At 39.8% G+C, this 19,857-nt stretch overlaps 1 protein-coding gene across 2 annotated transcripts; it reads left to right on the forward strand.

Annotated features, from left to right (window-relative positions):
* Positions 1 to 73: 73 nt before the first annotated feature.
* aclyb (ATP citrate lyase b) lies at positions 74 to 19,347 on the forward strand. 2 transcript variants are annotated; one of them, XM_071463203.1, is made up of 29 exons: positions 79 to 237; positions 3,326 to 3,507; positions 3,689 to 3,811; positions 5,124 to 5,186; positions 5,680 to 5,870; positions 6,329 to 6,408; positions 6,653 to 6,783; positions 7,186 to 7,304; positions 7,583 to 7,719; positions 8,094 to 8,155; positions 8,843 to 8,960; positions 9,156 to 9,310; positions 9,991 to 10,084; positions 11,053 to 11,082; positions 12,557 to 12,698; positions 13,313 to 13,481; positions 13,568 to 13,672; positions 13,823 to 14,019; positions 14,151 to 14,232; positions 14,409 to 14,519; positions 14,626 to 14,753; positions 14,851 to 14,944; positions 15,395 to 15,549; positions 15,669 to 15,819; positions 16,098 to 16,241; positions 16,433 to 16,546; positions 16,857 to 16,939; positions 17,719 to 17,795; positions 17,878 to 19,347. In XM_071463203.1, exons 2-29 carry the CDS (start codon positions 3,349 to 3,351, stop codon positions 17,970 to 17,972), a joined length of 3,309 nt encoding a protein of 1,102 aa, XP_071319304.1. In that variant the 5' UTR covers positions 79 to 237; positions 3,326 to 3,348; the 3' UTR covers positions 17,973 to 19,347. The 2 variants fall into 2 exon arrangements, with proteins under 2 accessions (XP_071319305.1, XP_071319304.1); XM_071463204.1 differs by lacking the exon at positions 11,053 to 11,082 and having other exon boundaries at positions 74 to 237.
* Positions 19,348 to 19,857: the final 510 nt, after the last annotated feature.

The raw sequence follows: 19,857 nt of genomic DNA on the forward strand, positions 1-19,857 counted from the left end.
TGGTTTCTTATTATAAAGCCGTGGGTGTGGCTGACGTCACACACGTGACCAGCCTCCAGCCAATCAGCGGCCAGCACCGACGTGTAATCGGTCGCCAGATTATGGTGCGACAGGAGGAGAGTGAGGTGGCGACTGGAAGGAGCAGATTCAGGCAAGAGGAGAAGTGACTTTATCTGTGTCATTTCTCACCAGGACACGACTCCTGCACTTCGAGAAGGCGCTGCGTTCATCGACAAGGTAACCGCCGCGGCTCAGATGTGGTGAAGGACAGCGGTTAGTTGGTTTTTCTGGTTACCAGCTAGCTAACGGCTAACCAGTCAGACGGGACTCATGGTTAGCTGACATGAGATGCTGCACACACACTGACATCTTGGTAGAGACAGAGGAGATAGCAGCTGTTTCCTGCCTTGTTTTCTTTAGCTGTTAGTCTTTGAAATAGACTTTATGCTTTAAAGTGAATGATTCATTGACTCCTCACTGGCTGGGGGAAAAAAAAAAAAAAGCAACCTCCTATTAGTCACAGGGTAACTTCACCTTACATCATCCGCAAGCAGCAACTCCTGCCTCGGCAAGGATCTTCCCTCATGTATCCCTCCCGAGGTGTTGCTATACTTTCTACTATCTACTATTTTCTCTCCTGCCCAGGCCGTTGTCCTTTTATTTATCCAAGGCGAGCAAAGCTAAAGTTATTGAACTTGCCTGACGAGCTAGTTCAGGCTGCAGGAGTGGGTGTGGTAGGTGGTACAGGAGGTTCATTCACCAAGTAATGGCCTGACGCACATGATGTAGCATGCTGAGTTCATCAAACAGCAGCTGTGTCTGAAGCAGCACCCCCTTGCCGGCCCCTGTGGTGCTCCAGCCTCCAAAATCCAGCTTCCTTCATCTCAGGAAGCCATACAGTGACACATTTTCACGGCTTGATGGCCTCAAACAATGGACTGGACTCGTGGATTATGGCAGGATAAATACTGGGACATCTGTCCCTGAAAATATGACAGGATAGACTACAGAAGCTAAACTCTCCAGGATGGATAGATAGATGGATCACGGACCTCTTGCAGACAGACGTTTTGCCTTGAAGTGCTGCGGCTACCAAAAAGCAACTGTTTGCATCTCAGGAGCTGAAATAAAACCACCATAAAATGTTATCAGCAACACAGAGGCTGATGAGATAAGATGCATTTATCAAGGCTCACTGCTTATCACTGTTTGGTTTGTGTTGGAGGGCTGTAAAGGTGCTTGATTCACCTGTATGGGCTGTTCCTCATATTGCTCCCCAGCCTTCAGGGTTACTTGCATCCCCTTAAATTAGAGCTGTAAACTTTCGGCACTAGGCCAGAAGAGATATGACCTATACGCTAATGTGTGTATACTTAGCCGAGGCAGCATTGGCAGTAATGGGTTGGCTGAGCAGGTCTGACCACATGCCATAATGTTAAAAACGGGAATGTCAGGGCCATTGGTGCAACCAGTTGTCTTTGGGTTGACATGCATCGCATCTTCTCTCAGATACAAGCATTGTTGTGAGATTCCTAGCTTTGATTGCCTTTGTTTTTTTTAATTTGATACCTTGGATCCAGTATGATGTACAGTAATAGGAGAGATTCTTGTCTGGCTTTGTTGATCATATCTTGTTTTTGCCAGTATGATTCAGTTATCTTTTTGGCTTTACGGCTAATATCTAAGGGTTTGATGGTCGTGCATCAAAACCACCGTAGTTAGTGTTTATGTTTTAGTTGCTGCATCTAGAGCTGGAATTAATTATTTTTATTATCAATTGATCTGCCAGTTATTTTCTCATGTAATGGATTCATGTCCCCCTAAAAAACCAAAGACACTCCATTTACAATAATAAAAATAAGAAAATACAATACAATAAGAAAAGCAGAAAATTTTCACAAGGAACCAAAACATGGCATTTTCATATAACAAAATGTCTCCAATAATACAGATTATCAAAATATTTGCAGATTACTTTTCCACTGATAATCATTTGAGCTCTAGCTACATCTTTGCTATGAATACTAACATGGGATTTTTGTCTTTTTCTGTTTTCTTCTCTTTTTTTTCCCACATTCGCTTGTTGGTCAAAGTTTTGTTGATTAAAGGAAGGGGACTAAAGTTAACTGTGTGCACACCACCTAATGATTTGAGGTGGGGTTCTGCGATTGACAGGATGTTTAAGTATTATTGTGCCTTCCATTCTCAAGCTCAAAAATATTTAAAAGAGGAATAAATCTCTTTGAGGATTCACTACGTTCTCCTCCATTAAAGTATGACAGTTAAGACCAATCCACAGCTCTATTGGTAAACATGACTGCAACAGCAGGTACAAATGGGTTTGTTTTCAGTGTGGATCTCAAGTTTCTCGGTTTGGAACAAAGAGTAATTGAGCTGTCATCGGTCACATACACTAACCCTAAAACTCAGTGTCACGGTTTAATCTGTACATTTTCCAGTGGCTAGCTTTCTTAGCTTTAACAGAGAAATGATTCTGTTAGATGAACAAGGAAATTAATGCACACTACTAACAAAATAAACAGGAAGGCACTATGATGATGCGGTAAATTTAGGACGTTGCCCAGAGGATGTTGATTTTGAAGTCTTTAAGATAAAATAATTTTCAGGTTATTATGCATAGAATAGTTGTTAGGTCTGTTTGCATTTTCAACATGCCCATCAGAAAAAAGTAGTGAAGGATTACCACTAACCATAGCAAATATGGTTGTCACTCAAGTGTATTAGATTAATATGTAGCAATGCAGCTGACAGTGGATGCTTTTACAGTTCATCTCAGTTCGAGCAGTTTGCAGCAAGGGGTTTGTCACTGTCAAAATCTCAAAGACAGATAAGTGTTGCTGGCAAGCCATCAGGAAGCTGTAGAAGGCCACCTCTACTTGAATTCAGTAAACATGTCGCCCATTAGATTAAGGGCAGTCAGTCTGACTTTGTAAAACATTTTTGTGTGACTGTTCTACTAGTTAATTATAGTACATTTAATCAGTCACTGATGCCCAGTGTACAGAAAACCAGGATTTATTTGCAAGGATTGCAGATTTTTTTGGGTAGGGATGCAACACCCATGAAATAATATTACCAAGTCCATTAAATCACATCGTACTGTATCCATACATTTTCATCAGGGCTTAATTTGTTGCGTAGTCCCCGTCTTGGTTTAAAATCAAAAGTGACTTGGCCTGTAGTTTCTACTTGCTAAAATGCACATATGCTAACCTATCCCTAAGGTTTTTGTTTGTTTAATCCTCCAGTATATACATATTGTCCTGAGTCTGTGAAGTTAACCGCTGACCTTCCTCTCCCAAAGGTCCTGTGCTAGCCAGCGCTGCCATGTCGGCGAAAGCCATCTCAGAGCAGACAGGAAAAGAGTTCTTGTATAAGTATATTTGCACCTCAGCGGCTGTGCAGAACCGCTTCCGCTATGCCAACGTAACCACTGAGACTGACTGGGACCGCCTCACCCAGGAGCACCCATGGCTGTTGACAGAGGTAATGCTGCTCTACACTTATTAAAATTCACTAGAAACTAGTATCTGCACATGGATTTTTTTTTTTTTTTTTTTTTTTTTTTTTTTTTTTTTAAATCCTAGTCTCTGTTTCACTTGTTACTCAAGACCTGATACGTATTAGCTTTTGTGGTTCATCTGTCTTCAACTTACTCTCCCTGTAGCGGTTGGTAGTGAAGCCAGATCAGCTGATCAAGCGGCGCGGGAAGCTTGGTCTGGTGGGCGTCAACCTGGATCTGCAGGGTGTCCAGGAGTGGCTCAAAGAGCGCCTCATGAGAGAGACCACTGTAAGTTGACTGTCAACTGTCTGTCTAACTTGGTGAGCGTTTAGACCCAGAACAATCCAGCATCACTTTTGAGTTAATGAAATACAATCCAAGAAGTCCAGCTAAAGTAACAAGATCCAAGAGTTTGAAGGTTTATCAGACATCGACACGCTGCAGGCAGGTTTATGATACTGTGAGGAAGTATTCTATTTCTCTTGAAATGTGTTGTTTGTTACAGTGATCACTAGGTTAATCAGTATAGATATGCTCTTTACGTTACATCTAACAGGAATATGGCAAAAGTTGGGTCACTTTTTTTTTTTTTACCACGGTGTCAATACAGTGATCTCAGTTAAATTACTTTGCTGCATTTTAATGCAAAGACCAATGTTGGCCTCATGCGGCGTTACTCGTCACTGTCTTTTCATCGAGACAAAGAACAGCTTTTTCAGTCTTTTCTGAAGGACTAGAAATTCTGTCTATAGCTCCATTCAAAATACAATAATTTAATATGCTGGGGAATCTGGTCAGATAAATATCCATTATTTACTAATGTACTATTTTATCTGGTGTTCATTTGCCCTTTATCTCTGAACTTTTAAACATAATCTTTATTTGTGACTTTAGTTTTGACATCTGTTTGAAATACAACTTTATCATCCCCACGATGGAAGGTTGGGGCATAAGCAGCCTTAGTATTAGTAATGTATGTGGTGTTATAAGAACCACAAAGAAAACTCCTTTAATTACATCTTACATGCATTTATCACATGGTCCCTGCTCTTCAAAGTGATTCTCTGACTAAATATGTTGTGAATGGCAGAAACAATGTGCAAGAACAGTCTGACCCGTAGTAAATCATGACACGCCACATTTTGTCTTATACAAAATATGGAGAGAACTTAAACCACAGTTCCTTGTCCATTCGTCCCAGCCTATGTACTTTTATACATAGAAATATGTTACATCCAATGCCAGAGGCCACGTGCTTATGTTTAGATGTGCTGGGTCAGAGGTTATGTAATGCCAGTGGAGGGTGGGGGTCTATTCTGGTCCACCATACATACAGACATGCTATCCTGCTCTTTAAACAGGCAGTGGCCATATATCCACTGCCTGTTTTTTTGGTTGTTGCTTTGAAAAAAAGCAACAACCAAGATGATAAAGATGAGACTGACGAGGTCTGTATTTTTGTTGAAAAAACAAAATCATATTCTATAGAGATTCTGTTGAGTTATTTTTTTCTACACACAGCAGTTTTCCTGTCTAAGTGTGTAACTAGGTCAGACTAATAAACTTGGAGTTTGTGATATCAAGTGTTTGTCTTGAATAGGTGGGAAAGGCAAAGGGTGTGCTGAAGAACTTCCTTATTGAGCCATTTGTTCCACACACACAGGTAATGTATTCCACCTCCCCATGTCTTGTCATTCTGCATCCTGTTAATTATGTCTAAAAGCCAAAGCAAGTTTATTTATGTGGCCCTCAATCATAGGCCATATTCTCAGAGAACTGCATAGACCCCGCACCAAGTAAACAAACTGTCAACGCATTCAGCAAGAAAATTGTTAATTTGTGTGTTTTTATATGTAGCACAGTGTGTATCTGATTAGTTGGTTGATTTATTCGTATTTTTGTGATGTGAACAAACTGAGGGTAAATGGTGCTGCAGTATGTGTGTGATTTTGTTGTCACCAGTGAATGTGAGAAATCAATCTCACCCTGTAGGAAGGTCAGTTTGGTTTAAAGAAAGAACTGGATGTTGTTGAAGTCTAATGTCCAAACAACTTTTAAATCAGTGAGAATGCTCACTTTGCTGATTGCAGACTAAATCTTTGAAACTGTCTTTGCCTGTCCTTGTATTCGCCCTGAATCTCTACTGTCCCACCCAGGAGGAGGAGTTTTATGTGTGTATCTATGCCACACGTGAGGGCGACTATGTGCTTTTCCACCATGAGGGGGGAGTGGACGTGGGTGATGTGGATGCCAAGGCCCAGAGGCTGATGGTTGCAGTGGATGACAAGCTGAGTGAGGACCAAGTCAGAGAGCAGCTCCTCATACACGTTCCTGATGATAAGAAAGAGTATGCCTGTGTCCTTTTTTATTTCTTATCCTCACAGAAAGATATACAGTAGTAACATAAACTTAGTTGGTGAAAAAGTATACATAGATATTTTTAAAAAATGTCAAAATAGAAAGAACAGTATGAGTCTTATATGGGTCTCTAATAGGGGAAAAAAGTAAGTATATGGTGACTAAATCGTTTTTGTCAAACTAGGAAGTCATCTGTATCAATTTAGTAGGGGACAGCAGTTGGAAGGAAGTTTATGATGTAATAGTACAGCTCTTGTACAGCTTTTGTAATGCCAGTTTGACATACAGTATATTGCAAATTGGGTTTATTTAATACTTAAACAGTCGATAATTGTGAGTGAGTGTCTCTCTCCAAGGGGGCTATCAAGCTTAAAATATTCATGTTATTATGTGGTTTTCTACTAAGACTTGTCTTTGTTCTCTGTTTGTATGTTTTTCTCCTTAAAGAGTCCTGGCCAGTTTTATTGTGGGCCTCTTCAACTTATATGAGGACCTCTACTTCACCTATCTTGAGATTAACCCCCTTGGTAGGTTTTTTTATTTCACTTTAAAGAGTACAAACATTCATACCCATTATTTATTCAAGTGCATGAATTAAGCACTTCTGTGGATTAATTATTTATTTGAGGGAAGAAGTTACTAATTCTTGCACATTAATTGTCCAAATGGTCACGTTTACCCAATAACCACAAGGCTCTGTAACACATTTTTTGTAGAAAATATGAAAACATCAAATTAACAAATAACTTGACTCTTTCTCCTGTTAACCAGTCGTGACCCAAGATGGAGTGTACATCCTTGACATGGCTGCAAAGATTGATGCCACAGCAGATTACATCTGCAAGGCCAAATGGGGTGATGTGGAGTTTCCACCGCCTTTTGGCAGAGAGGCCTACCCAGAGGTAGGAGCTGAAGGACAATAAATCAGACTTTTCATGTTTGTGTCTGTTAATATTTATTGGGTCATTGTGCTCCAGTTGGTTTTCTGCTTTCTCACTTTATTCATACAGGATGTACAAGTTGAATACCTTTTGAGGAATATATTTCTGACTCCATAGATTAATTTATTTAGTGACTAAACACTTGTCATTTTTAATTGCTTTGGGATAGTTGTATATCAAATTTGTTTGCGTCCCTATCTTGAGCTTAGCATTCTAACTTACATTTACTGATACTGATTAAAATTAATCAAGACTTAAATGTACAAGTAGCTTAAAAACACTTAAAACGTTTATGCCTGTATACTTGGCCATGTGGACTCATTCATCAGAATGTATAACCACAGTGTTATTTGTCACTTGTAGGAGGCCTACATAGCGGATCTGGATGCCAAGAGTGGTGCCAGTCTGAAGCTGACCCTGCTGAACCCTCGTGGGAGGATCTGGACCATGGTGGCTGGGGGAGGGGCTTCAGTTGTCTATAGGTATTCCATTGATTTGAAGGGTTTATATGAGTTTTTTTTTTTTAGCAAGAGCTGCTGAAAGTACACTGGTTCATGAAAACTTGATATCATATTTAATATTCTGTGCCACTTGGATTGGTCAGAGGCTTTTACATTTTAAAGCATGTTACATTTTGAGTCACACTGACATAAAGCAATGTTTGATGTTTCTGTTTGGGCTGTTGCAAACTCAGCAAATCTTTAGTCATCAAACGACAATCAGGACATAGTTTTTTGATTATCCATCTTCTCTCCTTTAGTGACACCATCTGTGACCTGGGTGGGGTGGATGAGCTGGCAAACTATGGTGAATACTCTGGTGCACCCAGTGAACAGCAGACCTACGACTACGCAAAAACCATCCTCTCTCTCATGACACGTGAAAAACATGCTCAAGGTGAGTACAGCCAAAACTTCATCATGGCATTCTTCCTCAAACAAGGTCAAAAAAAGTAGGCCAAAAGTGAACAACTGGGGGGAGGAAGTTACCAGACTCAGCTGTGCAAAAAAGTCTTGACGGCTTCAGATAACTTGGACATTTCTTACGGCTGTGGGTAAACTTGTTTCAAGCACCATATGTAAATCAGTGTTGTATCATTCTCCTGCAATGTGAAGAGCTTGTTTTCCCGTAGTGTGTATCAAGGCCACTGTTCACTGTGTATGTTGCCAGCAATAGACTTTAGGGTTGTAACTTAACTGTGTTACTGGGGTGTCAAATTACAGTCATAGACATATTCTTGACATGCCTTCTCCCCTCTCTGTATCTTACAGGGAAAGTGCTGATCATCGGAGGAAGTATTGCCAACTTCACCAATGTAGCAGCCACATTCAAGGTGAAACACATTGATATATTTATCTGAAAAATGGTTTGTGCCTAGATTGCTAGTATTTTATTAGATTAGCAGAGCTGCTACAGCTTCATTCCTTGTTGATATCAAATAATAGTTTTTTTGTTCAAATTAGGCTACTTTTGTTTGTAGTGTCTCATTTATTATAGATTATTATAGAACATTTATAGAACATTTTTTGGACAGTGTCAGTTGTATTCCTCAGGTCTTACCCTCATACCTTCAGGTTAGTGATGAATGTCAAATTTCAGTGTTTGGCTTAAAGATTAGACAAACTCAGCTATCCACTGTAGCCAGCCTTATTACCTATGTGCATAATTTAAGTTTCTTTGGTGAATAACTAGCATCATAACTGATTTAAAAAAAACACCATACCTAAAATGTATAACCACAATAATAAGAGATGACACAGAATAGTAAACAACATTAAGTACTCTGTGTGAAGCAGACTCCATAAGACAATACTGATGACACTAACTTACATGCAGGGAAGTTAGTGTCAAACAATGTGTGGCAAAATGCCCCATAGTTCTTTGAGATACATGAAATTGAAGATTTGCAGTTTTCCTTGTGTCTCTGACCTTCTCTGACTGGCTGATATATCAATGTAGGTATTTTTCAAGAATCTACTGTGTGCGATTGACATAGCTGACCTGCCTGTCTCTCTGTCAGGGCATTGTCCGGGCCATCAAAGACTACCAAGGTCCTCTTAAAGAGCATGAGGTCACCATCTTTGTTCGCCGTGGTGGACCCAACTACCAGGAGGGGCTGAGGGTGATGGGTGAAGTAGGTGAGTGAGATGAAGCTGAGGGTCATAGGAAAGAGCAAACTCATTGAACAAGGGATAGAGACATTTTAGTATGTAATTTGACTGTATGTTTTTGAATGTGTGCAAAAGTGGTGTGAGTGAATGAATTAAGGCCTTTTTAGTTAAATTGACTGGAGCCTTTTCTGAATGGAGTTTAACTCTGTTTTTCCTCTGCAGGGAAGACCACAGGTATTCCTATCCATGTGTTTGGGACTGAAACCCATATGACAGCCATTGTTGGAATGGCCCTGGGCCACCGGCCAATCCCTAATCAGCCCCCAATGGACGCACACACTGCCAACTTCCTCCTCAATGCCAGCAACAGTGCAATGGTACTTTTATTCACTTGCTGGGGATAAAATGGAATGAGCTGCAGGTCATGTGCAGCTCTTATAAACATATTGCAGATTGCATTAACATCATAGATGGTTCAAATATATGCTGATAGGATTTGCACTAACTTGTGATACAGTTTAGTCATGCATGTTAAAACACTATTGAAGCTTTGAAAGGCCTGGACTTTGGAACTTGTTTGAGTTGAGCTCTATTGTGTAGCGTTACATGATACTCTTCATGTAGTCTGTGTGTGATCTTTATCCTCTTTATTTGTTTGCTGTGGCCCTTCCTTTTAGCCAGACATCATTTGATGTTTCTGAAAATCAAAAAACATACTCACAGTCCTTAAAATTAAACTGCTGCCATTATTAGATTCTGGCAGTTTTTAACTTGGGTTAGCTGATTTGCTATCCCCATAGCTGTTTTGTCTTTTTTCCTGCTTCTTTATTGTAGAACCGAACTTGCTAAATACAGACAACACAACACATTGTCACTGCAGTACCTTATAATTCATATAAGCCATTTTTAAGTACTGTTTTCTTAAAAATGCATGAGTGCCTAATCAATATTAACTAAAATGTAAAGATATTACAATTTTTCTCACTGTGAGAGACAAATTAGTAGTTCCATGTGACCGTTTCTCACTAGAACATTGTATCTCTCCTCTCTGCACCAGACTCCAGCTACTACAAGGACAGCTTCATTCTCAGAACCCAGGACGTCTAATGATGCCACCCCAGCAAAAAAGTCTAAAGCAGGTCTTCCAGCAGGTAACTAATATCTTGGCACTCACCTCACCACTGCTTTGTTTCAGCAAGACTCACATGTATTCATACACTTCTGCTTTTTCATTTCTCTCACCCTTGCTTCCTGTACCCCCCGACATGCTGTCACTGCTGTTCTGCATTTTGATTTTTTTTTCTGTTTCTCCCTGCTGCTCCTCCTCGTCTTGTTTTGCTGCACAAACTGTCCACTCACCCTCGACTTTTTCATGCTTGTTTCTCTAAGACTCTCTTCATTCTTTACTGTGGCCTCTGAAGAATGTGGTCACAGGCAATTGGAAAGGTAAGTTTTAGGTGTGCCATGCCCACACTGCGCTCGGCTGCCCGCACACTCCACGTTTGTTTGCCCCATTTTCCTCTTTACCCCTCACCCTCCTAATCTGAGTAGAAAGGAGTGTGTTTGTGTGTGACAACTTCTTGTTTGTATCACCTCAGTACCTCAGTAGTTTTCTGGGTGCCATATATTCTTCAGCAATATGATTTGTTTTTAAATAAATCTTGTATTAATAAAAAACTGTGGAAATACTTGTGGATAATCCACAAAGTAAGCATATAACCAGTTTTCTAAAGATGAGGCTCATAAATACAAAGATCTCTTGAAAAGATTTGTCATCTTTAGACTGAGTTGTGTGTTCTTGTGTTGAGATAGTTATGTTTATAGTGTTAGACGTCAGAAGTTTATCACAGACTGTTTGGAAATGAGATTTTGATCGTGGCTTGACTGTACTTTCTAGGTTGCTTTTTACAGCAGCACAGTAAAGGCATGCTCTGTAGCAGCTGTGCTTTGCATGCTCTTTCCTCTGCTAGGCTTCTTATGGAGTGTTTTCAGGTGTGATACACAGTTGTTGCAATGCACTGAAGTCTGTTAAATAAATAAGATACATAAAGATAAACTCATTCTTTTCTCTTTTTTTGCACGTTTTGTCATATTTTGTTTCCATCCCATGGGGTCACAGAAGCGCAAGCCTCTTCAGGCTGCAGCGGAGGTATGGAAGGGTGTGAAAAACCTGTCTTCCTGCCCTCTCCGTCCTCTGTCCACTTCCCTCTGCCTTCCAATTTTTGTCTGTTCTCTGATGTTTCTCAGCAGTCTGTCCCTCTTTCTCACATTCTTATGGTGGCTTACTCTCCTTAAGGGGTGCTGTTTCATATCGCTGAACTCAAATTGGTTGACCTATTATTCCCTTTCAAACTGACATTGTTGAATCACCCTAAATTTATGTGGTTAACCCCATAAGTCTTGGAAAATTTAACCATGGCAGTATTTTTTTAATCTGTTCAAATCACAGTGTTTCTTTAAGATCGGCTTTATCCTAAAATGTTACTCCGCATTCAGGCCTCTCTTAAAGATTCAGCTGGACAGTTGATTGCTTTATTATTGTAGATTAGATTGAACAACCGAAGGCAGCGAGCCTGTGCAGAGAGGAGGAGAGACTTGGGAGGACTGGAACGAATGTGTGAAAACATGGTGATTAACCAAACAACAACTGCTTCTATCCACATTGTACACTGATGGTGCTTTCAAACAAAAATCACTTGACAGTCTTCAGATCGGTTGCATGGTAGTGTCCTTTTTACGATGCCTCAGCTCAGTCTGGCCACAGACATTAAAATCAGTTTGTGGGATTTTTTTATTTTTTTTATTTTTTTGGTTTTACACTTCTCATATGGGCTTGAATTACTTCTGGGTGGCTGTGGTATCTGGACCTTGAAACGTATTAATTCAATTAGTGGTTGACAGCTGTGTCATCAGCACTCAAGGGTAGTGTCTTTCAGACAAGCTTACACAGTGTTCCCACATGGTGATGGGCAAGTGCAGCAACTTTTACAAACTTAAAGTAGAACAAGCTTCTTTCAAAAACAAATTTCAAAACAATTTTTTCAAGTTTCTTGATGGTTCAACATAGGTGCTTCCCTCCAAGAAAATGAAGTTGTCTAATCTCAGACAGGCCTTGTGCAGGGCTGACAGTTGTTATGAGATTGTTATTTTAAAATCTAACTTCAGACAGTGTGGCTCAAAGTGTCCCTACCCAAGTTCTAATTTTAACATTGTAAGGCCCCAAATTAATCCTTTTAACAGTGTGACTTAATGGGGGTGGACAAAATAATTGACGGAGTAACTTGATTGTTCTTACAAGTCTGAGCTACATTAGGCCGAATGCTAATATGCAGCATTTGTGAGCAAAAAGGATGTATGGCAAAACATTTGTGCCCAAGTTATATTGCATATGTCAAAAAAAATGTGATTTTTGTTATGACAAAATCTTCAATCACAATTATTTTCTCTACCTCCTGTGTCACTGTCCTCAAAATGAGTTCTCTCTGTACTCTGCTTATTACCATCCCTTTTCCTGGTGTTTTCCTGAGCCAGATCTCCTTCTCTTGTCTGTGATTATTTTTATTTCTCCCTTCAGCTCTGACTTGAATCTCTCTCCCTCTCTTTCTGCCCTCTTGTTCCTTCAGCCAAAGCCACTACACTCTTCAGAAAACACACTAAGGCCATTGTCTGGGGCATGCAGACACGTGCTGTGCAAGGCATGCTGGACTTTGACTACGTATGCTCCCGGGACGAACCATCCGTTGCAGCCATGGTCTATCCCTTCACGTAGGTTCCCCACGATCTAATGGTTGCCTCAGTTGACTGGAATTACAAGGGTTGATACTCCACAGATTAAGAAAATTTCTACTTTGTTAGTCAGAATATGATTTACTGCAGAAATCATGGATTTATTTGTTAATGTGAGTGAGATTCAGATCCATGATGCTAATATTTATCAGAAAACTGCAACGACCACAAGGTTTAAATATAATGACAAGAGTGGACTGAGTGAAGGAAACGTCTGTTTTCACGAACAAAGCAACAGGATATAAACAAAACAAAACTACCTAGGCAGTGCCAGCTGTTACCAGCTATTTTTAACTTGTGGTTGTGATGTTTTTTTATCCTTAATTTCTTGTTCAATGTGTCTGTATTGTATCTTGTATCAAGTCATATTTCATCTTGATAAAAATCTGTTTATTGAGTCTTTCCAAAAAGGATTTCATGGAAGGAATTTTACTATCCTACTCACACCTATAATAATAATAATTTTGCTGTTGCAGCTATTATTATTGGTGGGGAAAACTGGAATAGTAGTGATAGCAGATCGACAGGTTAGCAGATTTCAGGTAAATTTGCTTAATTCATTTTCTTCTACTTTACATTCCTGTGTTGCCCAGTGGGGATCACAAGCAGAAGTTCTATTGGGGCCACAAAGAAATCCTGCTGCCTGTCTATAAGAACATGGCCGATGCTATGAAGAAGCACCCAGAGGTGGACGTCTTGATCAGCTTTGCTTCTTTGCGCTCAGCCTTCGACAGCACAGTGGAGGCCATGCAGTACCCACAGGTACAATATAACATATATATATCACTGCATAAACACAGTCTCAGTCAGACATGACAGTCAGCACTTTTGTCTAATTGTGTTTCCAGATTCACACTATTGCTATCATAGCCGAGGGCATCCCTGAAGCACAGACAAGGAAAATGATCAAAATGGCAGATGAGAAAGGTGTCACAATCATCGGCCCCGCCACGGTATGCAGCCATATCACACCAACAATTAAAAATAGCACTCTTTCAAGCACGACAATAGACTGTGAATGTAGTTGTCGTTGTCTCTGAGTGTATTGGTGTGTTTCAGTAATACACAAGTTCATTTGATACCCGTTATTTTCTGTCTCTCAGGTCGGTGGCATCAAGCCAGGCTGTTTTAAGATTGGCAACACAGGTGGTATGCTGGACAACATCCTGGCTTCCAAACTCTACCGTCCTGGCAGCGTGGCATATGTGTCACGCTCTGGGGGCATGTCCAACGAGCTGAACAACATCATCTCCCGCACCACAGACGGCGTCTATGAAGGTGTAGCGATCGGAGGAGACAGGTACAAGAACTTCTTTGCACATTATTTGCTTAGGAGTGAGAGACAGTTGTTCTGTTGAAGCTTGTTGTGAAACCCAAAAATGTGAAGAGCTTCTTTATGTTAGTTTGTATATTTTTTTCCTCTGTCCCCAGATACCCAGGCTCCACCTTCATGGACCACGTCCTTCGCTATCAGGACACTCCAGGGATCAAGATGATGGTGGTGCTAGGAGAGGTGAGAGTAGCTTTGTGAATTTCATATTTTCAGATTAATATTAACCATTTTTTTTATTTACTTTGATATGGAATATTTTGGCTTTGTTACATGTAAATTCATATGTATTCAATGAAAACAATCTGTGGGCAAAGCCATTTCTTATTTTTAACATCTCTTTCCTTCTGCCAACCCAGATTGGAGGCACAGAAGAGTACAAGATCTGCCAAGGCATCAGAGAGGGCAGGATAACCAAGCCTGTGGTCTGCTGGTGTATTGGAACCTGTGCCACCATGTTTGCTTCAGAGGTCTGTTGATTTAAAAAAAAAAAAAAAAAAAAGTGCTTTGGATTTTGTTGCAAGGCGATGATGGCTCAGAGGTTTTGAGTTCAGGTTGTTACACTGTCATCTTCAGGTTCAGTTTGGCCATGCAGGGGCCTGTGCCAACCAGGCCTCAGAGACAGCAGTAGCCAAAAACCAGGCTCTGAGGGACGCTGGAGCTTATGTTCCCAAGAGCTTTGATGAGCTGGGAGACGTCATCAGGTGAGAGGCTAATCTCAGGATCATACCATATAGTTTATCACTGATTTTGTTTTTTGGGCTTTTCACCAATATTTGATGTGTATACATGGTGCAACAGGACTGTTTATGATGAACTGGTGGCCAATGGTACCATCATTCCTGCCCAGGAGGTTCCTCCCCCAACAGTACCTATGGATTACTCTTGGGCCAGGGTGAGAATTTTAATCATTTCATGTAGTAGTAGTTGTTAAATCTTGTATAGTTACTATTTCGGGTTAATTTTCTTTTTTTATGTTAAATGTTAATTTATAAATGTGTTTCAATTATTAAAAACTAAGGGCTGGTGGATATTGAATTTTGAAAGCTGGTAACTATCTATATTGGCCAATATTCATTGATTTAGACAGACACATAACAAACATTTATGATAAGGAGACCTTTAATTTGGTTATTACAGAACTGTACCCTTGACTTGTACTGAGCTGGACATTAATATAAACTTGTTGGTACTTTCTTGTGGACAAAATATGTAATTACACCACTATTTCTATTACCTCAAACTTATCAGTGGCATTTCTGCACTGCAATTTCTTGTTACCTGTTGGCTGGCATATACACAGATACTGATCTTTGCCTGACACTATACAAACATTTTCCTCCAGGAGCTGGGACTGATTCGTAAGCCTGCCTCATTCATGACGAGCATCTGTGATGAGCGAGGTCAGGAACTCATCTACGCTGGCATGCCAATCACCGAGGTCTTTAAAGAGGAGATGGGTTTAGGAGGAGTGCTGGGCTTGCTCTGGTTCCAACGCAGGTTGGTGTGATGACTCGAGACACTAATGTTAATCAGTCACTGGGGGAGGAAGTGTTGGCTCATTTACTTACTTACAAATATATTTTCACTGGTATTATCTCTGCCATCACTCCGTCTAGGTTGCCACGCTACGCCTGCCAGTTCATTGAAATGTGCCTGATGGTGACTGCAGATCATGGGCCAGCTGTCTCTGGTGCACACAACACCATTGTCTGTGCTCGTGCTGGCAAAGACCTTATCTCAAGCCTCACTTCTGGCCTGCTCACCATTGTCAGTAGTGATGACACACAGAAACACTTACACATAAACAGTAACACTGTACCATGATAAAAGATAACACAACAATCCAAATACTTGTCAGAAGAAGCTGTTTAGTGATAGCGTGTATTTTTTGTTAACACATCAGATGTAGTATGTAGTGTCCTTTTGAGAACTTTTTTCCTACCTACAGGATTTGAAACTGGTCCAGGAGATTTAAAAATGGATAAACTGACATTTAAAATAAAATACATTTCTGCACTAAAACATGATTTATCGATAAATTCCAGGGAGACCGTTTTGGAGGTGCTCTGGATGCAGCTGCTAAGCAGTTCAGCAAGGCATTTGACAGTGGCATGCTGCCCATGGAGTTTGTCAACAAGATGAAGAAGGATGGGAAGCTGATCATGGGCATCGGCCACAGGGTCAAATCGGTATGAAGCACTCACTGACAAATGATGTAGCAATTTAGAGTAAATCAGAAAGTTGATAAGATTATCTCTTTGAATAATTTATCTTCAAAATGCAATTCATATCTTACAGTTTACAAGTTTCTTTTGAGTTACATGATTGATTAAAACAAGATACAACGCTGTTATTAAAAACAGTTTGTCTTTGTTTTCAGATCAACAACCCAGACATGCGGGTGCAGATTCTGAAGGACTTTGTTAAGCAGCATTTCACGTCCACACAGCTACTTGATTACGCGCTAGATGTAGAGAAAATCACCACCTCAAAGGTACTGTTGAACTAGCAAGAGGGGAACAAAGCTTGTGAAGACTCTCTTCCAGTGTCTACTTTGAAAAACAAAAAATGCCAATGAAATCGAATGGTCTTGAAAGATAGGAGTGTCAGAAAAGCTACCATCAGAGCAATGAAAAATGTAAAGGATCCTGAACTTGAATTCTTAGAATCAGAACATTTTACTGACATATACGCAACATTTTTGGACACTATGTAGAACCCTTCCTCTTTTTATGTTAGATTGGGCAGAGGTTGGTCAGCTTACTGACATTTTAGATAAATTGATTTCTCTGACCTGTTTTCAGAAACCCAACCTGATCCTCAACGTAGACGGTTTTATTGGTGTTGCCTTTGTGGACCTGCTCAGGACGTGTGGTGGCTTCACACGGTAAGAATGTCAAACTGCTAGACGTGGAGGGACTGGTGAGGCGTGTAAATCCAGTAAAATTGATTTTTGTTAGATTCATTCTACAAGAGCATTGAAGGGATGCACTTAATCACCAATGCAAATGCACTGGCTACTTTGAAACCATAACGTTCATAACGTTTCCTCTAACATTTTATCTTTAATTATGTTTAGCTTTGGTTAGTATTCAGACTTGCTCTTTTGGTATTTTCCTCAGGACATTTCCCATTGAAAAGTTGTGTTTTTGTAAAAGGCACACAACTGTTCCTGTAGATCAATAGAGAAATCTCTGTAAATCATCATATACAGAAGGTGTGCCAATGGCTTTTTAGTCAGTTTCTGATGTGACACACTCAAAAAGTGTGAGTAACTTAACTTAAAACCCTCAATTTAGCATTTATAAGTACTATCCACATGTAATAAATGGTTTATAACACACTCTAATGTAGCTGTAAGCAGATATAAGACATTTAAAATTGTAGTATTGTACAATATTTTCAAAAATATTTAGCTTTTCTTGTGAAAACATATTTTATATAACTAGAACTGTGTTTTACCATGTTGTTTATTAAATATCTGTTTATACACTAACCTCCAATTATGGATGTCAGTAGGAGTGTAGTTGTTCACAAAATGGGTTATTCATAAATACGTTTTGAAAAAATGTAGATACCCAAAGTGCATTGTCTGTGTTGCTGCCTTCTGCATTGATAGCACACTGCCCAGTATTGTTTCACATATGAATGTTGAACTGGTTCCAGAGATGAGGCTGACGAGTTTGTGGAGATCGGTGCACTAAATGGGATCTTTGTCCTTGGCCGGAGTATGGGCTTTATTGGTGAGTCCCATTCAGACTGAGCCATGACACCAACTGTCAGAGTATTAAACCAAAAGTCTAACTTGTGCCGGTCTTGCTTCAGGCCATTACCTGGACCAGAAGAGGCTGAAGCAGGGTCTGTACCGCCACCCCTGGGACGACATCTCCTATGTGCTTCCTGAACATATGTCAATGTAATCCCCACAACACAGAGTGGGATGTACTTCCTGGTGTGACTGCCCACCTCACTTAATGTACATTATGTACTCTCCGTTTATGACAACAGCTGCCTTTGGGAAGGAAAAAAAAAAGGGCAGGATAACTCTGGATGATAATAGAAGTACTGTCTGACTGAGGGATCTGGGTAGAGGTTTTCGATCTAGTTTTTACGGAGAAAAAGGGGAAGTATATTTTTAGATTTAGTTTTTGACAAATTATTTAAAAAGTCTGAGATGTAACTTATTCAGTTTTGAACAAAGAGCCAAACCAATGCAAACTACAGCAATTGCAGGAGCGCAAAATTAATTGGTACTTCAAACGCTAAGAAATATGTATTGCGCAGATGGTACAAGGGCGGGATTCAAAGCACATTTCAAGCCTGACTCTGTATTACAGAGTCTGATTATACTACAGTAACAGCTGCTGATCTGAAATCTGTTGAAGCTCAGCAATACAGTAACATTTCTTTTTTTTATATCACTTGCAAAAATAAATCATGATTTATTTTAATCAGCATTTTCCTGCTTCAGGGTACAAGAAAGTATGCTTAAGCATGCTTTCTGGCTTTCTGAGTATTGCACCTTAGTTTAAACACTAGCAAGTCTAGAGCTAATAATAGTTTTTAAACTTCTTTTCCAAGTTTCACTCCCACTGAGAAAGATCATTGTCGTCACAAAAAAAAAACCAAAGTTATTTTTAGGCATGTGTTGTGTTTGTTAAAAAAAAGAAGAAAAAAAAAACAGGGTCCAGTGGTAGATATTACAGAGCTTATTTAGATCTTATGTCTTGAGAAGGATGCATTGTAATGGGATAAAGGATGAAAACAAACACATGATGATCTAAGTGTCACTCCACCATTGCCTTTCCTACAACAACCCTGTTTACAACCCTGGTTGTAGACAAGTGGTTGACATTCATCAGCTACTGTAAATTAGGTGCAGTTTTAAGGATGTTCAAGTCTTTTACACCAAATATAAATTGAACTACTTGTCTTTGCTATTTTGCATAACTGTGTCAGAAAACAGGGAAATGTAGAAGCATCAAAAGGGGACAAAGAAAATGCTTCATGAATGAGCCCTGTGAATCTTGAAAGTATCTTTTGGCGAGGGACCATGAAAGCAGTTTACTTTATTTTGGGAAATGATTGGGCATAATACAGCTGTCGGCTCTGTAAAAGAATTGTTCACTACAGACTTGACACCAACTCAAAACGCTTTCTAACTGTCCACTGTACGGCCTGCTGTGTTTGATCTTTGTTTTGCTGTTTTTATTTAACTGTGAAAAAATGCTTTGTTTTTGTAATATGCTGTCATATAGTAGTATAATAATAAAGGACTTATTGTTTTACTTTTCATTTTGGCTGAACTGTATAGTGTCTAAATCTGTTGTAGGGGGTGAAGAGAGATCTGTGAATAGAGGTGATGAGCCTGCAATAAATTCTGTGACAGGGCGTATCTACAGTAATGGATGCTTACACAGAACACTCATTTCAGTGATCTTCAGATAGAAAAAGTGAATAAATCCTAATGAACAACTGGATCTGCTATTGCAGTGTCATCACCCATATGAAATTTAATCCAAAAATCAAAATGGGCTGGTGCTGCACATCGGACCTTGAAGCTACTCCCGCAAAAGGCAAATATGTAGCCTGGACAATATATGGGATACAAGGGTAGAAACCAAGAGCTGCCCCACACTGACAGTGAAGCAGGACTCAAATAGGTTTACTCAAAGTGTCTATGTAACCTTTAACTGCTCCAACAAATAACTTATCTTAAATCCCCCTACTTAGCATTTCTAAGTATTATACATTCAATGAATAGATTATAACTCACTATAATGAAGCTGTCCACAACTATAAGGA

Source organism: Trachinotus anak, unplaced genomic scaffold (genome assembly GCF_046630095.1).
Source record: "Trachinotus anak isolate AG129_WGS33_773 ecotype Australia unplaced genomic scaffold, CSIRO_AGI_Tana_v1 ptg000025l, whole genome shotgun sequence".
NCBI classification, from domain to species: domain Eukaryota; kingdom Metazoa; phylum Chordata; class Actinopteri; order Carangiformes; family Carangidae; genus Trachinotus; species Trachinotus anak.